The sequence below is a fragment of the Gorilla gorilla genome, chromosome 20 (genome assembly GCF_029281585.2).
Source record: "Gorilla gorilla gorilla isolate KB3781 chromosome 20, NHGRI_mGorGor1-v2.1_pri, whole genome shotgun sequence".
Lineage (NCBI taxonomy): Eukaryota > Metazoa > Chordata > Mammalia > Primates > Hominidae > Gorilla > Gorilla gorilla.
Genome location: NC_073244.2, coordinates 28,344,167 through 28,361,019, shown reverse-complemented (window position 1 = coordinate 28,361,019; position 16,853 = coordinate 28,344,167). Strand labels below are relative to the sequence as shown.

The following is a 16,853-nucleotide window of genomic DNA, read 5'->3' as shown; positions in this document are numbered from 1 at the left end:
TGGCTATGTGTGCTACAGTGTCACAGCCTGGGTGTAGTGGCTCATGCCTGTAATCCCAACACTTTGGGAGGTCGAGGTGGGTGAATCACCTGAGGTCAGGAATTCGAGACCAGCCTGGCCAATATGGTGAAATCCCATCTCAACTAAAAAATACAAAAAAATTAGCTGGGTGCAGGGGCAGGCGCCTGTAATCCCAGCTACTTCGGGAGGCATAGGCAGGAGAATCGCTTGAACCTGGGAGGCCGAGGTTGCAGTGAGCTGAGATTGCGCCATTGTACTCAGCCTGGGCGACAAGAGGGAAACTCTGTTTAAAAAATAAATAAAATAAAATAAAAATTATCATTTACCTTTCTCTTTCCCAGAGTGAGTTTAGGAATCTTCTCAGGTGTCTTTTATTTTATGGCTGAGTGATTTTCAACAGAATTCCAAGGCTTAGCTTTTAGAATGCTACCAAGGAAAAGAATAGGGAAAATCTATTTTATTTGGCTGTACAAAATTAATACATTTTTATAATAAAACGTGGTATATAAGTGGTGAATTACACAGATTCATAAAAACATCAGTTACTCTCTTTGCAGGGTAAATTTGTAGAGGTGATTATCTGTATTCTATATCCTATCATCTTGATTTCTGAGTTTAATGCTACATTTTATGAGATGAAACTTGGTACCTCCTAGAAGTGTTTTCATATGACTAATTGTTTACCACATAATTTTTTTTTTTTCAATTGACATGGAGTCTCACTCTGTTGCCCCGCTAGAGTGCAGTGGCACAATCTCGGCTCACTGCACCCTCCATCTCCCAGGTTCAAGCAATTCTCCTCCCTCAGCCTCCCGAGTAGCCGGGATTACAGGCGTGTGCCACCACGCCCAGCTAATTTTTGTATTTTTAGTAGAGATGGGGTTTCACCATATTGGCCCGGCTGGTCTCGAACTCCTGACCTTGCCTTGGCCTCCTAAAGTGCTAGGATTACAGGCATGAGCCACCGTGCCTGGCTGGTTGTCTTGTTTAGTTAGTCTGTTCATAGTTTTCTTTGCTGTGCAGAAGCTCTGTAGTTTAATTAGGTCCCATTTGTCAATTTTTCCTTTTGTTGCAATTGCTTTTGGTATCTCCATCATGAAATCTTCTGGTTCTTATGTCTAGAATGATTTCCTAGGTACCTTCCAAAGTTTTTTTAAAAATAATTTTACATTTTAAGTTTAAGACTTTAATTCACTTTGAGTTGATTTTTGTATATGGTGTAAGAAAAGCATCCAGTTTCAGTTTTCTACGTAGTATTAGCTAGTTATTTTAGCAAATTTATTAAATAGAAATTTTTTTTTACATTTCTCTTGTAAGCTTTGTTGAAGATCAGATGGTTGTAGGTGTGTAGCATTATTTCTGGGCTCTCTATTCTGTTGCATTTGTCTATGAGTTTGTTTCTATAACAGTACCATGCTGCTTTGGTTACTGTAGCCCTGTGGTATAGTTTGAAGTCAGGTAATGTACTGCCTCCAGTTTTGTTCTTTTTGTTTAGGAATGCCTTGGGTATTTAGGCTCTTTTTTAGTTCCACATTTATTTTAAAATAGTTATTTTTAGTCCCGTTAAGAATGTTTTTGGTAGTTTGGCAGAAACAGAATTAAGTCTGTACATTTCTTTGGGCAGTTTGGCCATTTTAATGATACCTTTTCTATTCATGAGCATAAACGGGTTTTCCATTTGTTTGTGTCATCTCTTACTTTTTGAAGCAGTTTTAAAATTCTTGTCATAGAGATCTTTCACCTCCCTGATTAGCTATATTTCTGGATATTTGATTCTTTTTGTGGCAAATAGGATTGTGTTTTTGATTTGGCTTTTGGCTTCAATATTGTTGATGTACAGAGATGTTACTGATTTTTGTGCATTTATTTTGTATTCTAAAACTTTGCTGAAGTTGTTTGTCAGTTTAAAAGCTTTTCTGGAACCGGGCGTGGTGGTTCATGCCTGTAATCCCAGCAATTTTGGGAGGCCGAGGTGGGCGGATCACAACGTCAGGAGTTCGAGGTCAGCCTGGCCAACATGATGAAACCCCGTCTCTACTAAAATTACAAAAATTATCTGGGCGTAGTTGTGTGGCTTGTAATCCCAGCTACTCAGGAGGCTGAGGCTGGAGAATTGCTTGAAACCAGGAGGTGGAGGTTTCAGTGAGCCAAGATTGTGCCACTGCACTCCAGCTTGGGTGACAGAGCAAGACACCGTCTCAAAAAAATAAAATAAAAATTAAAAAAAAAAATTTTCTGCTGAGGCTATAGGGTTTTCTAGGTGTAGAATCATGCTACCTGCAAACAAGAGTAGTCTGACTTTCTTTCTCTTTCTCTTGCCTGATTGCTCTGTCCAGTACTTCCAATGCTATGTTGAATAGGAGTGATGAGAGAAGGCATCTTTGTCTTGTGCCGGTTTTCAAAGAGAAATGCTTCCAACTTCTGTGTGTCCATTCAGTGTATTGGCTTTGAGTTTGTGACAGATAACTCATTATTTTGAAGTATGTACCTTCAATGACTAGTTCGTTGAGGGTTTTAACATGAAGAATGTTAAATTTTCTTGAAAGATTTTTCTGCATCTATTGAGATAATCTTGTGGTTTTGGTCTTTAGTTCTGTTTATGTGATTAATCACATTTATTGATTTGTGTATGTTGAAATAACCTTGCATCCCAGGGATATAGGCTACTTGATCATAGTAGATTAGCTTTTTGATGTGCTGCTGGATTCAGTTTGCCAGTATTTTGTTGAGAATTTTTCCATCATTTTTTATTAAGATCATTGGCATGAAGTTTTCTTTTTTTGTTTTATACCAGGTTTTGGTATCAGAATAATGCTATTATGTAATGAGTTGGAGAAGAGTTCCTTCTCAATTTTTTGGAATGGCTCTAGTAAGAATGGTATCAGCTTTTTTTTTTTTGTACATCTGGTAGAATTCTTCTGTGAATATGTCTGATCCTGGTTTTTTATTGGTTTCTAGGCTATTTATTATACTTCAATTTTGAATCTTGTTGGTCTCTTCAGGGATACTTTTTTTTTTTCAGTCTTTGGAGGATGTACGTGTCTAGGAATTGATCTATTCTAGATTTTCCAGTTTGTTTACCTAGAGGTGTTTGTTACAGACTTGAATAATTATTTTGTTGTTGTTGGGTCAGTGTTAATGGCCATTTTGTCATTTCTAATCGTGTTTATTTGGATCTTCTCTTTCTTCATTTATCTCTCTAGAGCGCTATTTATCTTATTAATTCTTTCAAGATTTTACTCCTGGATTTCTCCTTTTTTTTTTTTTTGTTTTTTGTTTTTTGTTTTGTTTTGTTTTGTTTCATTTTGTTTTTGAAACAGAATCTGGCTCTATTGCCCAGGCTGGAGTGCAGTGGCACAACCTTGCCTCGCTGCAACCTCCGCCTCACTGCAACCTCCGCCTCCCTGGTTCAAGCAATTCTCCTGCCTCAGCCTCCCGAGTAGCTGGGATTACAGGTGCCCACCAATACACATGGCCAATTTTTGTATTTTTAGTAGAGACCGGGTTTCACTATTTGGCCAGGCTGGTCTCGAACTCCAGACCTCAAGTGATCTGCCCACCTCGGCCTCCCAAAGTGCTGCGATTACAGGGGTGAGCCACCACGCCCAGCCTTCTCCATATTTTTATCATTTTTTTTGTCTAACTCTCCAGTTCAGATCTGATTTTCGTTTCTTGTCCTCTGTTAGCTTAGAGGTCAGTTTGCTTTTTCTTCTCTTGTTCTTTTATGATGTCAGGTTTTGTGTTTTTTTGTTTTTTGAGACGGAGCTCAATGAATCCAATGTCTACTGAAATTCAGATGTTCAAGAGTTCAATATGTCCAGAGACCTGGCTGTTGTAAAAGAAAATATAAATCAGAGGCTTTATTATCCTACCTGAAAATAAGAGAGACTATCTTATTCAACTCTTTTATCTTAAAGCATTTAGATTATATGGAGATATTTTTGTTGCTTTTTTGAAATATATTTAAATCATATTAACAGCCAAATAAACCTTTTGGCATTCTTTTGACTCAAGATTGTCTTTATTTAAGACCTCAGATTCATTGCTTATGCTTGATTTGGGAAAATTTAATTTTTTTTTAAGTCTTTTAAAGTAGACACAGATTTGTTTAGATTAAAGCTCATTTTAAGAGCACACAGAAGTTTAGCACGAAGAACGAATTAAATTTAGAAATACAGAATGGTAAAAACTAAAAAATACTGAATAAATTTCTTTGACAGAAAACTGATAATCCAAGGTAATCTAATATTTGCAGGCTGAAGTACTTACACTGCAAAAGCAAGAACAGTTCAGTGTGTAAACTCAACCTTGGAGTCTGTGTAGTTTTTTTTGTGTTTGGTGTTTTTTTTTTTTTTTTCTTTGAGATGGAGTCTCACTCTGTCACCCAGGCTGGAGTGCAGTGGCACGATCTCGGTTCACTGTGACCTCTGCCTCATGGGTTCAAGCGATTCTCCTGCCTTAGCCTCCTGAGTAGCTGGAGTAGCTGGAGTAGCTGGGACTACAGGCATGTGCCACCACGTCCGGCTAATTTTTTTTTTTTTTTTTTTTTTTGAGACAGAGTCTCGCTTTTTCGCCCAGGCTGGAGTGCAGTGGCGCCATCTTGGCTCACTGCGATCTCCGCCTCCCGGGTTCACGCCATTCTCCTGGCTCAGCCTCCCAAGTAGCTGGGACTATAGGCGCCCGCCACGGCGCCCGCCTAATTTTTTGTATTTTTAGTAGAGACGGGGTTTCACCGTATTAGCCAGGATGGTCTCGATCTCCTGACCTCGTGATCTGCCCGCCGCGGCCTCCCAAAGTGCTGGGATTACAGGCGTGAGCCACCGCGTCCAGCTGTATTTTTTTTTTCCTTAAATTTACTTTTTTTGAGACGGAGTTTCACTCCTGTTGCCCAGGCTGGAGTACAATGGCATGATCTCAGCTTACTGCAACCTCCGCCTACTGGGTTCAAGTGATTCTCCTGCCTCAGCCTCCTGAGTAGCTGGGATTACAGGCATGCGCCACCATGCCTGGCTAAATTTTGTACTTTTAGAGTAGAGACAGGGTTTCTCCATGTTGGTCAGGCTGGTCTCGAACTCCTGACCTCAAGTGATCCACCCGCCTCAGCCTCCCAAAGTATTGGGATTACAGGCATGAGCCACCGCGCCTGGCCTAATTTTTTGTATTTTTATGAGAGATGGGGTTTCACCGTGTTAGCCAGGATGGTCTCAATCTCCTGACCTTGTGGTATGCCCGCCTTGGCCTCCCAAAGTCCTGGGATTACAGGCATGAGTCACCATGCCTAGCCTAAATAGTTATTTTAATATTCTTACTCATACTTTGAAATATAAAGTAGTTTTAACTGAAATACGGTTACAGACAATTTTTTAAAATACTACATACATTATGACTAGTACATTAAAGTTGGTTATACTTAGATATTTATATCTAATATCCAAAGAAAAGTCACTACCAAATTGTTACAATAGATATTAGTCTGACATGCTTATTAATTTATCCAATATGGATAATTACAGGGAAGCTTAATTTTAGTGTCTTTCATTTAACTAAATTGGAATGCTGCTATTACAGGACAGATAAAAACAGGTCAGGTGGCCACTCAAAAAATATAGTAGCTCTTCAGAGGCTGGGTATGGTGCCTTACGCCTGTAATCCCAGCACTTTGGAAGGCTGAGGCGGGTGGATCACCTGAGGTTGGGATTTCAAGGCCAGTCTGACCAACATGGAGAAACTCCATCTCTACTAAAAATACAAAATTAGCCAGACATTGTGGTGCATGCCTGTAATCCCAGCTACTTGGGAGGCTGAGACAGGAGAATTGCTTGAACCTGGGAGGCGGAGGTTGCAGTGAGCCAAGATTGTGCCATTGCACTCCAGCCTGGGCAACAAAAGCTCAACTCCATCTCAAAAAAAAAAAAAAAAAAGGCCAGGCGCAGTAGCTCACACCTGTAATCCCAGCACTTTGGGAGGCCAAAGTGGGTGGATCACTTGAGGTTGGGAATTCAAGACCTGCTTGACCAACATGGAGAAACCCTGTCTCTTCCAAAAATAGAAAAATTAGCTGGGTATGGTGGTGCATACCTGTAATCCCAGCTACTCGGGAGGCTGAGGCAGGAGAATCACTTAAACCTGGGAGGCGGAGGTTGCAGTGAGCCAAGATCGCACTATTGCACTCCAGCCTGGGCAACAAGAGGGAAACTTCATTTCAAAAAGAAAAAAAAAACCACATAGTAGCTCTTCAGTTAGCAGTGTTGCAAGCTTGAATATATTACACTATATGAATAAACTCAAGATTTCAATTCTTCATCAAAAGGTGCATGTGGAAATTGTGAGATGTATTCCAATATGGAACTCCCATCCAATGGCTAGGAGATGAGACAGCAGCAGACGTGGAAGAGAAACCTTAGAAAATTCTGCTGAGAATATATATTTTTTTCATAATGCTCATGTTTCTTGTGCTGAGAGTAGCTGTGCACTTCGTTTAGAGAGAAATTTGTTTAAGGGGAATATTTTTGGTTGACTTGCTCAATCTTTCATCTAATCTAAGTTTTTTCTTAAGATGCTTTGAACTTCTTTTTTTTTTCTCAATACAGTGTTACTCAAATGGAGAGCTGTTTTTCTTTCTAATGCTTTGGGTGTCTGTTTCAGAAGCTCTGTTAGTGTCCCATGGTGCCTGTGAATGCACGATGAAAACTCGGAGTTATCATCATCTGAACTCATGCTGAAAACCCAACATTTTTTTTTTGTTTTTTTGTTTTTTTTGGAGACAGAGTCTTACTCTGTCGCCAGGCCTGGAGTGCAGTGGCGCGATCTCGGCTCACTGCAACCTCCGCCTCCTGGTTTCAAGTGATTCCCCTGCCTCAGCCTCCTTAGTAGCTTGGAGTACAGGTATGCACCACCACACCCAGCTAATTTACCTATTTTTAGTATAGATGGGGTTTCACCATGTTGGCCAGGATGGTCTCGATCTCTTGACCTGGTGATCTGCCTGCCTCCTTCCCAAAGTGCTGGGATTGCAGGTGTGAGCCACTGCACTCAGCCAAACCCAGCAGTATTTTTTCCATGTCACCACTGTAAGTAGAAACTGAGCCTGAATCACTGCTCAGGCTTAGTGAGCCTGCTGAACTGTCTTTCTGTCTTTGCAATCTCTTAAGCAGATTTACTGTGATGCTGCTCACATTCTGGTTTAATTGTGTAATAAACAATTTTATTTCTGTTCTATCATTTTGGAGTTTCTCTGGGGCTGCAGAAATTTTTTTTAAATTCCATTTCCAAACACTGTCTTGAATTACCAGACATAATATAAACACATAAGGTGCCAACTAAGCTTTAATCTAGAGGAAACTTTTCCTTTCAGGCTTCCCGTCTATTCACAATTGTGCTGCAAAGTGTATGATGTCCCCTAAATATGCAGGTGGAATTGTTTTTTTGCCTATTTGGTATATGTAATTAACTGTAGTCGCTTCTAGAAAGGATAGACAAGATTTCTACAAACTTCACAGAAAAGGAACCAACCATTTTACCTCTTTATTTATTATTTTTTATTTTTTTGAGATGGAGTCTTGCTCTGTTGCCCAGGCTGGAGTGCAGTGGCACCATCTCGGCCTACTGCAACCTCTGCCTCTCGGGTTTAAGCGATTCTTCTGCCTCAGCCTCCCAAGTAGGTGGGACTACAGGTGAGTTCCCCCATGCCCAGCTAATTTTTGTATTTTTAGTAGACGAAGTTTCACCATATTGGCCGGATTGGTCTTGATCTCTTGACCTCCTGATCCACCTACCTTGGCCTCCCACAGTGCTGGGATTACAGGCGTGAGCCACTGACCCAGGCTATTTTACCTTTTTCAATGACTCTTGTATCCTCAGACCTGAAAGTGATTCACAGACCATGGGGCCCAGAAACCCAATCAAAGTAACGTGTGCATTGAGTAGACATGTGGACATGAGGATCTCCACTTTCTTCCTCTTGCTAAAAATGCCCTAAACTGTGTAGGTGAAACCTGCTGCCACTCCACCAGATTTAGCTCTGCTAAATCTGCAGCCCCAAATTCTGATTCTGGGTTTTGAGATTTGAGAAATAAAAGAAAACTTTAATCTGAGAAATGCAAGTCATTTTTTCAAACTCAGAGACATTAAAATGAGAACACAATTATTTCTTTCTCCTCCTTTTGAACTATGTATTTATCTCTGGAAACTATTTGCTATTGCCACAAGTAGCTATAAACTAAACTAATAATGTCACACTGGACACTATAACCCATACCTTAAACCTTAACAATGTATATCCAATTAATAATCAGTGTTATTTCTGTAAATAAATAAGACTTCCTGACAACTTTTTTTTTTGGTTGGTTGGGTTGTTTGATTTTTGAGACAGTTTCACTCTTGTTGCCCAGGCTGGAGTACAATGGTGCAATCTAGGCTCACTGCAACCTCCACTTCCCGAGTTCAAGCAGTTCTCCTGCCTTAGCCTCCCGAGTAGCTGGGATTACAAGCATATGCCAACATGCCCGGCTAATTTTTTGTATTAGTAGAAACAGGGTTTTACCGTGTTGGCCAGGCTGGTCTCAAACTCCTGTCCTCAGGTGATCCAGCTGCCTTGGCCTCCCAAAGTTCTAGGATTACAGGCATGAGCCACCGTGCCCATCCTAAGTGGACCTGACAAACAACTTTGTACCAGTCCACTCTCTGCCCCTCTTTTTTGCCTTTACAAATCTACTTGTAACTGCTGCTAAAGTTTACATTCCAGACAACTTGAATCATTGCTCCCAGGTTATAATCCTCAAGCTTGGCCCAAATAAATTATTTACTTATATTCATGTTGCCTCAGATTTGTTTTTTCTTTCTTTTTTCTTTTTTTTTTTTTTTAGGTAAACATATTATTTTAAATGTGCTACAGCAGCCTCTATGAGGGGATCTCTCTTTTGATTGTACCCTGCTTGCTTTAACACCCAAGAATGCAGAGCCAGGTTGATCCAACATAGAATCTGTACATATAGTTTGGCCTTTGCCTGGGATTCACAAGACAGGGCCAGGTTTTGGATTGAGAATGTACAGAAAATCAGCAAGAGACATTTTCTGCATTGTGAGAAATCAACATAGACACCTTAAAGACCCCTTTGAGAGTGTGGCTTTTTGAACTTTTCAGATTTTGCTCAGTGACCTGCTAACACTTATGTGAGAGGCTCCAGGTGTAAATAGAATCTAATGGCAGAATCTGTAAGTGTAAACAAGCATCTTAGGAGTGAGAGATCAAGACCACAAAATGTCCAGAGCTATGACCACAGCTATACCTACCCATAAAATACGATACTGGAGTAGGGTATTTTTGTCTTTTTTCTTACCTAAGAGCTAGCTAATCAGGACAGGTGATGCAGGTTCTGGAGCTCTACCAGGGCAGTTCTGTTTTCTTTTTTTGAGACAGAGTCTCACTGTCGCCCCGGGCTGGAGCGCAGTGGCACGATCTTGGCGCACTGCAAGCTCCGCCTCCCGGGTTCATGTCATTCTTCCTCAGCCTCCAGAGTAGCTGGGACTACGAGCACCCATCACCACGCCCGGCTAATTTTTTTTTTGTTTTGTGTTTTTAGTAGAGACAGGGTTTCACCGTGTTAGCCAGGATGGTCTCGATCTGACCTCGTGATCCACCCACCTCAGCCTCCCCAAATGCTGGGATTACATTCGTGAGCCACTGCGCCTGGCCGGGCAGTTCTATTTTCTATTTAGAATCAGCCTGAGGCTGGATGTGGTGGCTCACACCTGTAATCCCAGCACTTTGGGAGGCCGAGATGGGTGGATCACCTGAGGTTAGGAGTTTGAGATCAGCCTGACCAACATGGTGTAACCCCATCTCTACTAAATACAAAATATTAGCCAGGTGTGGTTGCACATGCCTGTAATCCCAGCTGCTTGGGAGGCTGAGGCAGGAGAATCGCTTGGAGGTTGCAGTGAGCTGAGATTGTGCCATTGCACTCCAGCCTGGGCAACAAGAGCGAAACTCCATCTCACGAAAAAAAAAAAAAAAGGCCTGATTCTTTCTTGCCTGGCTTATCATTGGGCAGTCAGCTCTGGGTCACTGGGAATCCTCTCACAATCAACTAGACATCTTTGCGACATTTGAAAATGTCCAGAACAGAATTGTGTCAGGCTGACAAGAATGGTTAATTCTGCTCTGTCTCAGTCTAGGATAAATTAGTCATGCTGTTCTTGTTTCTCATCTTGTATAAGTTGGTACCCAGATGAGAGTTTTTCCAGTTTTCTTGTAGTTGGGTGAAAAACAGGAGATCTGGAGACTCAAACAGATAAACTAATTTCTACCATTTCATATGGCCATTAAAAAAATAGATGAAGCAGTCATCCCTATCATCCAGGAATTCTTAGTCTAGGCTAGCAACTGGATACATGGCTGAATTTAGCATTATATTGTTGGTACAATGAGTAGATGTGTGCAAAAAAAACTTTGGCTTTATTTGTCCACTTTCTTTGTATTGTTCTGACTTCTGATATCATCACTTGAAGGAATGTTTATTGAAAAAATATTACTGTTTCTATTCATCTTACCTTGCTAAGAATACATATTTATCTTACAATAATAAATTCTCCTAGAAAACCTTAAGGGATTTGTTTAAATTGCTTATTGGTATATGTTATGAAATTGACAGGGCAGCGGCTAAAAAAGATTAAAATTACACAAACTCTGGAATTTAATTTTGTCTTAGGTAAGCTTAGGAAAAACCGAACAGGAAATAACCCAGTGGCATAGGGAACACAATTCTTTATTTTTTTTTTTTTTCTGAGACGGAGTCTTGCGCTGTCACCCAGGCTGGAGTGCAGTGGCGTGATCTCGGCTCACTGCAAGCTCCGCCTCCTGGGTTCACGTCATTCTCCCCCCTCAGCCTCCCCAGTAGCTGGGACTACAGGTGCCCGCCACCGTGCCCGGCTAATTTTTTGTATTTTTAGTAGAGACAGGATTTCACTGTGTTAGCCAGGATGGTCTCGATTTCCTGACCTTGTGATTCACCCGCCTCGGCCTCCCAAAGTGCTGGGATTACAGGCGTGAGCCACCGCGCCCGACCACGGAACAGAATTCTACATAGGTTCATCTCTCGGCTTTTTTTCTGTTCAGATTCACCCCTTTTGGAGGCCTTATTTAGGTCAGGCCTGCTTATTGTTCTGTTTATAGTTTGGTTCAGATTCTGCGTGGAAGCATCCATGTTGTTTTAATTAAGTGCCTCATGTGACTCCAAAATGAGGCTAGAATCAAGTATAAAAGGTTCAAGATACATACACAAGAGTTAAGTTTTACTTTGCACTAAAGGGTGGTTACAAGGCCTGTTCTGTTTGGGTTTGGTAGGGACAGGACAGTGTGGCCCATATTTCCATTACTGTAGCAAAAATTGCTGGTGTCCATGGCAGAGGAGGGCACCTGAGGATAGAAAAGGTGAAACTCATATTAGTATCTCCATGGAGCAGTTCGTTCTTGCTGAATCTCTTCGGTTATAAAGGACAAAAATAGGTGAACTTTTTCTGCAGGTCTTGGTCCTTCTGCCTGTGGGTGTGGTGGTAGTAGGCAAATAGGTGGTGCTGACAGCTTTAAAGGCATATTCTCAAGATGCAAGTGTAATTTGTCCAGAGAATCTCATCTGGGAAGGATTCCCGGAGATAGAGAAAAAAATGGCTTTTTTGCAGCTAAACATGTCTCAGATCAAGAGCTGTGTCCACTCTGCTTCCTGGAATGCCATGTGTTTAGTACTTTTGTAAACCTGTACTTTGCTACTTGTGTTTTTCCTCTCTAATGAGTTTGTTTTAACTGCTTTTTAAATTTTTATGATAGTCAAGGGTCTCTGCAAAATATTTCTTTTCTATATAACAGAGCCTTCTCTACATTCTCTACATCATGGCTTCTAATATGCCATGCAGAATTCTCACCATGACTTTATGAACTGCAATATTAAAAATGATCCTTTCGTGGTTGTTGAACATGGGAAGGTGTGGATACTCAAGATTTCTATTGGGGAAAACTGGGGTCCTTACTAAAAATGGAGAACATGTAATGTTGAGTTTCAGTCTGTTTTTTATTAGCTCTATGCAGAACAGGATTCAGAAAATGCTTGTGTAAACAAGAAGACATTTATAAAGCAGAAAGTTCTGAAAAATACTATCAGGATATACTTGCTTTATGGGTGCTAAAGATAGACTACTAAAAATTACTATTAAAAATTACAGCCTGGTTGGCCAGGCGCGGTAACACGGTGAAACCCCGTCTCTACGAAAAAAAATACAAAAAAAATAGCAGGGCGTAGTGCTGGGCGCCTGTAGTCCCAGCTACTCGGGAGGCTGAGGCAGGAGAATGACATGAACCCAGGAGGAGGAGCTTGCAGTGAGCGGAGATTCGCGCCACTGCACTCCAGCCTGGGCGACTGAGCGAGACTCCATCTTAAAAAAAAAAAAAAAAAAAAAAAATTACAGCCGGGTGTGGTGGCTCATGCCTGTAATCCCACCACTTTGAGAGGCTGAGGTGGTGGATCACTGGAGGTCAGGAGTTTGAGACCAGCCTGACCAACATAGTGAAACCCATCTCTACTAGAAACACAAGAAAATTAGTCAGGTGTGGTGGCACATGCCTGTAATCCTAGCTACTCAGGAGGCTGAGGCAGGAGAATTGCTTGAACCTGGGAGGCAGAGGTTACAGTGAGCCGAGATCGCACCATTGCACTCCAGCCTGGGCAACAAAAGTGAAACTTCACCTCAAAAAAAAAAAAAAAAATTACAGAACATGGGAGACATCTGTATCTTGAACTTTGCATAAAACTGATATTTCTTTATGGTTAAATTTAGATTATAATTTACTTTTTGGGGGCAATATCACAGCAGTGATGCTGTGTCTTTTTGCATGCATCAGCACATCTTAAAATTTGTTCTAGTACATTTTATGTTAATTATTCACTTGATTATCAAGGGCTCTCTGACAGACTCTTTCCCTAAATAATTATTTTCCTTTTTTCTTTCTTTTTCTTGAGACAGAGTCTTTCTCTGTCACCCAGGCTATAGTGCAGTGGTGCCATCTTGGCTCACTGCAGCCTCTGCCTCCTGGGTTCAAGCAAATCTCCTGCCTCAACCACCTGAGTAGCTGGGATTACAGGCACCCGCCACCGCACCCAGCTAATTTTTGTATTTTTAGTACAGATGGAGTTTCACCATCTTGGCCAGGCTTGTCTCGAACTCCTAATCTCGTGATCCACCCACGTTGACCTCCCAAAGTGCTGGGATTATAGGTGTGATCCACCATGCCCGGCCATTTGTCTTTTTTTTAATGTATATGTGTGTGTGTGTATATATATATATATTATATATATAAAATATATATAATATATATTATATATATAAAATATATATAATATATATTATACATATAAAATATATATAATATATATATAATATATATAATATATGTAATATATGTGTATATATAATATATATAATATATGTAATATATGTATATATGTATATATAATATATATATATTATTATTATTTTTTTTTTGAGATGGAGTCTTGCTCTTTGACCCAGGCTGGAATGCAATGATGTGATCTCAGCTCACTGCAACCTCCACCTCTCGGGTTCAAGCGATTCTCTTGCCTCAGCCCCCTGAGTAACTGGGACTACAGGCATGTGCCACCACGCCTGGCTAATTTTTGTATTTTTAGTAGAGATGGGTTTTCTCCACGTTGGCCAGGCTGGTCTCAAACTCCTGACCTCAGGCAATCCACCTGCCTCAGCCTCCCAAAGTGCTAGGATTACAGGTGTGAGCCACCACACCCGGCCATATTATTAAGAATCTTTATGCAACTGATGTACGTAAACCATCACATTTAATCTGGCAGCTGCTCTTCTTTCTTAGGTTTTCTTTGCATTTATCTGTCTTTTGAAAATGAAAGCTCTTATCTTTGTTTACTGGCCAGAAAAACTAGAAAAAAAACACAGACTTTTCCATTTACTGGATGTTTGACAAAATAGTCTTTCTGGGCCAAAATCATTGGCATTACTGGTAAGCTTGTTAGAAACTTAGAAACTCAGACTTTATTCCAGATCTTCTGAAAAAATAATCTTCATTAACAGGATCCTCAGTTTATTGTACACCTTAATATTTTAAAGGTCCCTTCTAACTCAACATGTCTTTATCTGAAAAATATTCGCAACTGATTCTGTATGATGCAAATAGAGAACTCAAAAATTTACGTTTGTGTTCGTGCCCTTAATTTTACAGTTTATCATCCAGAAAAGTATTATATATACACTGATGTTGTGGATCTTACATCACTTTCTTTTCTTAGGGGTAGAAAATACACTGGAGAATATTTCCATGAAAAGAATTATTTTATTGGATAATTTCAGTCTCTTCTATAAGTCAGTACCTGTTCTCTTTACTCTCTCATTTTACCTTGAGTCAAATTATAAATTCTGCCTGTGGCAACTTGGTAAATGTGTGTGTTTGTGTGTGTATGTGTTGTTTTTTTTAGGGACCATTGACATTTATGGATGTGGCCATAGAATTCTGTCTGGAGGAGTGGCAATGCCTGGACACTGCACAGCAGAATTTATATAGGAATGTGATGTTAGAGAACTACAGAAACCTGGTCTTCCTAGGTGAGCATAACTTCAATACTCAATTCCTAATATACCCTAAAGATTTCATTTTTGTTTTCTGTAGACTGTTTTTTTGGTAATTTATACTTTGCATTCATGAGTTTCAGATTCCTGTTTTCAAAAAAATTGGGATTTGTTGGTGCACTAAAGAATTTTTTTCAAGATGTTTCATCTTGACCTGAACTTTCCACATTTCTGAGCTGATCTGTGTCTTTCACTCCAGATTAGTAGTAATTCCAGAAATTAAGTGGCATAAAATACTGTTGCCCACAACTTAAAATCTAATTGCCAACACTAATTTTTGATTCAGTATTACCAGGTAGTGAAATTAAGAACCTACAAAATAAGATATTTTCTAAATATTTACAAATTTTTGTTAAAGGCCAGGCATGGTGGCTTACTCCTGTAATCCCAGTACTCTGGGAGGCCGAGGCAGGCAGATACCTGAGGTCAGGAGTTTGAGACCAGCCTGACCAACATGGCAAAACCGCATCTCTACTAAAAATGCAAAAATTAGCCAGGTGTGGTGTTTCACGCCAGTAATCCCAGGTACTCAGGAGCCTGAGGCAGGAGAATGGCTTGAACCCAGGAGGTGGAGGTTGCAGTGAGCCGAGATCGTGCCACTGCACTCCAGACTGGGCAACAGAGTGAGACTCTGTCTCAAACAAGAAGAAATTTTTGTTAAAAATTAGTATTTTGGGGCCAGGTACGGTGGCTCATGCCTGTAATCCCAGCACTTTGGGATGCCAAGGCAGGCGGATCACCCGGTCAGGAGTTTGAGACCAGCCTGACCAACATGGCAAAACCCTGTCTCTACTAAAAATACAAAAATTAATCAGGCATGGTGGCACACGCTTGTAATCCCAACTACTTGGGAGACTGAGGCATTGGAATTGCTTGAACCCTGGAGGTGGAGATTGCAGTGGGCCAAGATCGCACCACTGTACTCCAGCCTTGGTGACAGATTGAGACTCCGTCTCCAAAAAAAAAAAAATTAGTATTTTGGGATTAATGATTAGGATATTCTATCACACCCTTCATACTGGACACATTACTAGGTTAATAATGGGAGAATATGAGCAAGATTCACGTAATTTATTTTTTATTGAAACAGGTATTGCTGTCTCTAAGCCAGACCTGATCACCTGTCTGGAGCAAGAAAAAGAGCCTTGGGAGCCTATGAGGAGACATGAAATGGTAGCCAAACCCCCAGGTAGGTGAGAGTGAAAGTGAATACAACAAACACAGATGAGAAGTCCAAAGGTTAAGGGGAAAGCCAGTCCTTAAAATGTGACTTGGGAAGCTGTGTTCCAAAGGAAACAGTTTCTGGGAAGCCTCAGTTTTTTCATTTTGCTTTCACACAGACATCTTCTGTCTTATGCTTTTACATTCTCTCAGGATTCTTATTTCCCTTCGGTGATCTTCCTTCAAGTTTACCATGACAGCCAAAGTCCTCTTCATGACATTTAAGAGACTGAACAATCTGACTGCTTTTCCATTCTTTTGGGGGACACACAAATATCTGCATACTTTTGAGAAACTGTATATTAAACTATTTTTTAAGTTCTTTCTTTGCATCATGTCTGAAATGTGTGAGTAGTGCTTTCTGTTCCATTGGATTTCTTTGTATATTTTCTGCACAGTTCATCCTGTTTTTATTACTGTAGCCTTTAAATAATATGAAATTATGAATTATGATGTTTCTTTGCTTTGTTCTTTTTCCTCAAGATTGCTTTGTTCAAAGTTTATTCTAGTTTCATGTATATTTTAGAATTGCATTGTCCATTACTGTGAAAAAAATCCCACTGGAATTTTGATAGAAAGTTTATTAAATTTATAGATCACTTTGGATACCATGGCTTTTTTTTTTTTAAAGACAGAGGCTTGCTCTGTCACCCAGGCTGGAGTACAGTGGCACAATCTCAGCTCACTGCAACCTCTGCCTCCTCTCTCAGCCTCCCGAGTAGACGGGATTACAGGCCCGTGCCACCATGCCTGGCTAATTTTTGTATTTTTAGTAGAGACAGGGTTTCGCCATGTTTGGCCAGGTTGGTCTCAGACTCCTGACCTCAGGTGATCTGTCTGCCTCGGCCTTCCAAATTGCTGGGATTACAGGCGTGAGCCACCACCCCTGGCCTGTAGTGAAGAGGGGTTGTTGCTTGGTCACAAGGCTGCTGAGTCTGCACTAGGGTCCA

At 40.6% G+C, this 16,853-nt stretch overlaps 1 protein-coding gene and 1 long non-coding RNA gene across 17 annotated transcripts in view; one reads left to right on the top strand and one right to left on the bottom strand.

The window, feature by feature from the left end:
* Window positions 1–16,853, bottom strand: part of LOC129528952 (uncharacterized) — a 37,065-nt gene that overhangs the window by 3,754 nt on the left and 16,458 nt on the right. For all 3 annotated transcript variants that reach the window (XR_008674287.2, XR_008674288.2, XR_008674289.2), the window contains exon 2: window positions 348–447. This is a non-coding gene — a long non-coding RNA (uncharacterized lncRNA). The remainder of the gene's footprint in view (window positions 1–347; window positions 448–16,853) is intronic.
* The window catches only part of ZNF43 (zinc finger protein 43), a 47,329-nt gene that overhangs the window by 19,734 nt on the left and 10,742 nt on the right, over window positions 1–16,853 (top strand). For 12 of the 14 annotated variants that reach the window (XM_063701174.1, XM_063701164.1, XM_063701171.1 and 9 more), the window contains 2 exons: window positions 14,532–14,658; window positions 15,773–15,871. In XM_063701174.1, coding sequence (XP_063557244.1) covers window positions 14,532–14,658; window positions 15,773–15,871 — 226 coding nt within the window. Of the gene's footprint in view, window positions 1–5,948; window positions 7,695–14,303; window positions 14,419–14,531; window positions 14,659–15,772; window positions 15,872–16,853 lie in introns of those variants that run through there. The other 2 variants (XM_063701173.1, XM_063701172.1) reach the window with 2 other exon arrangements.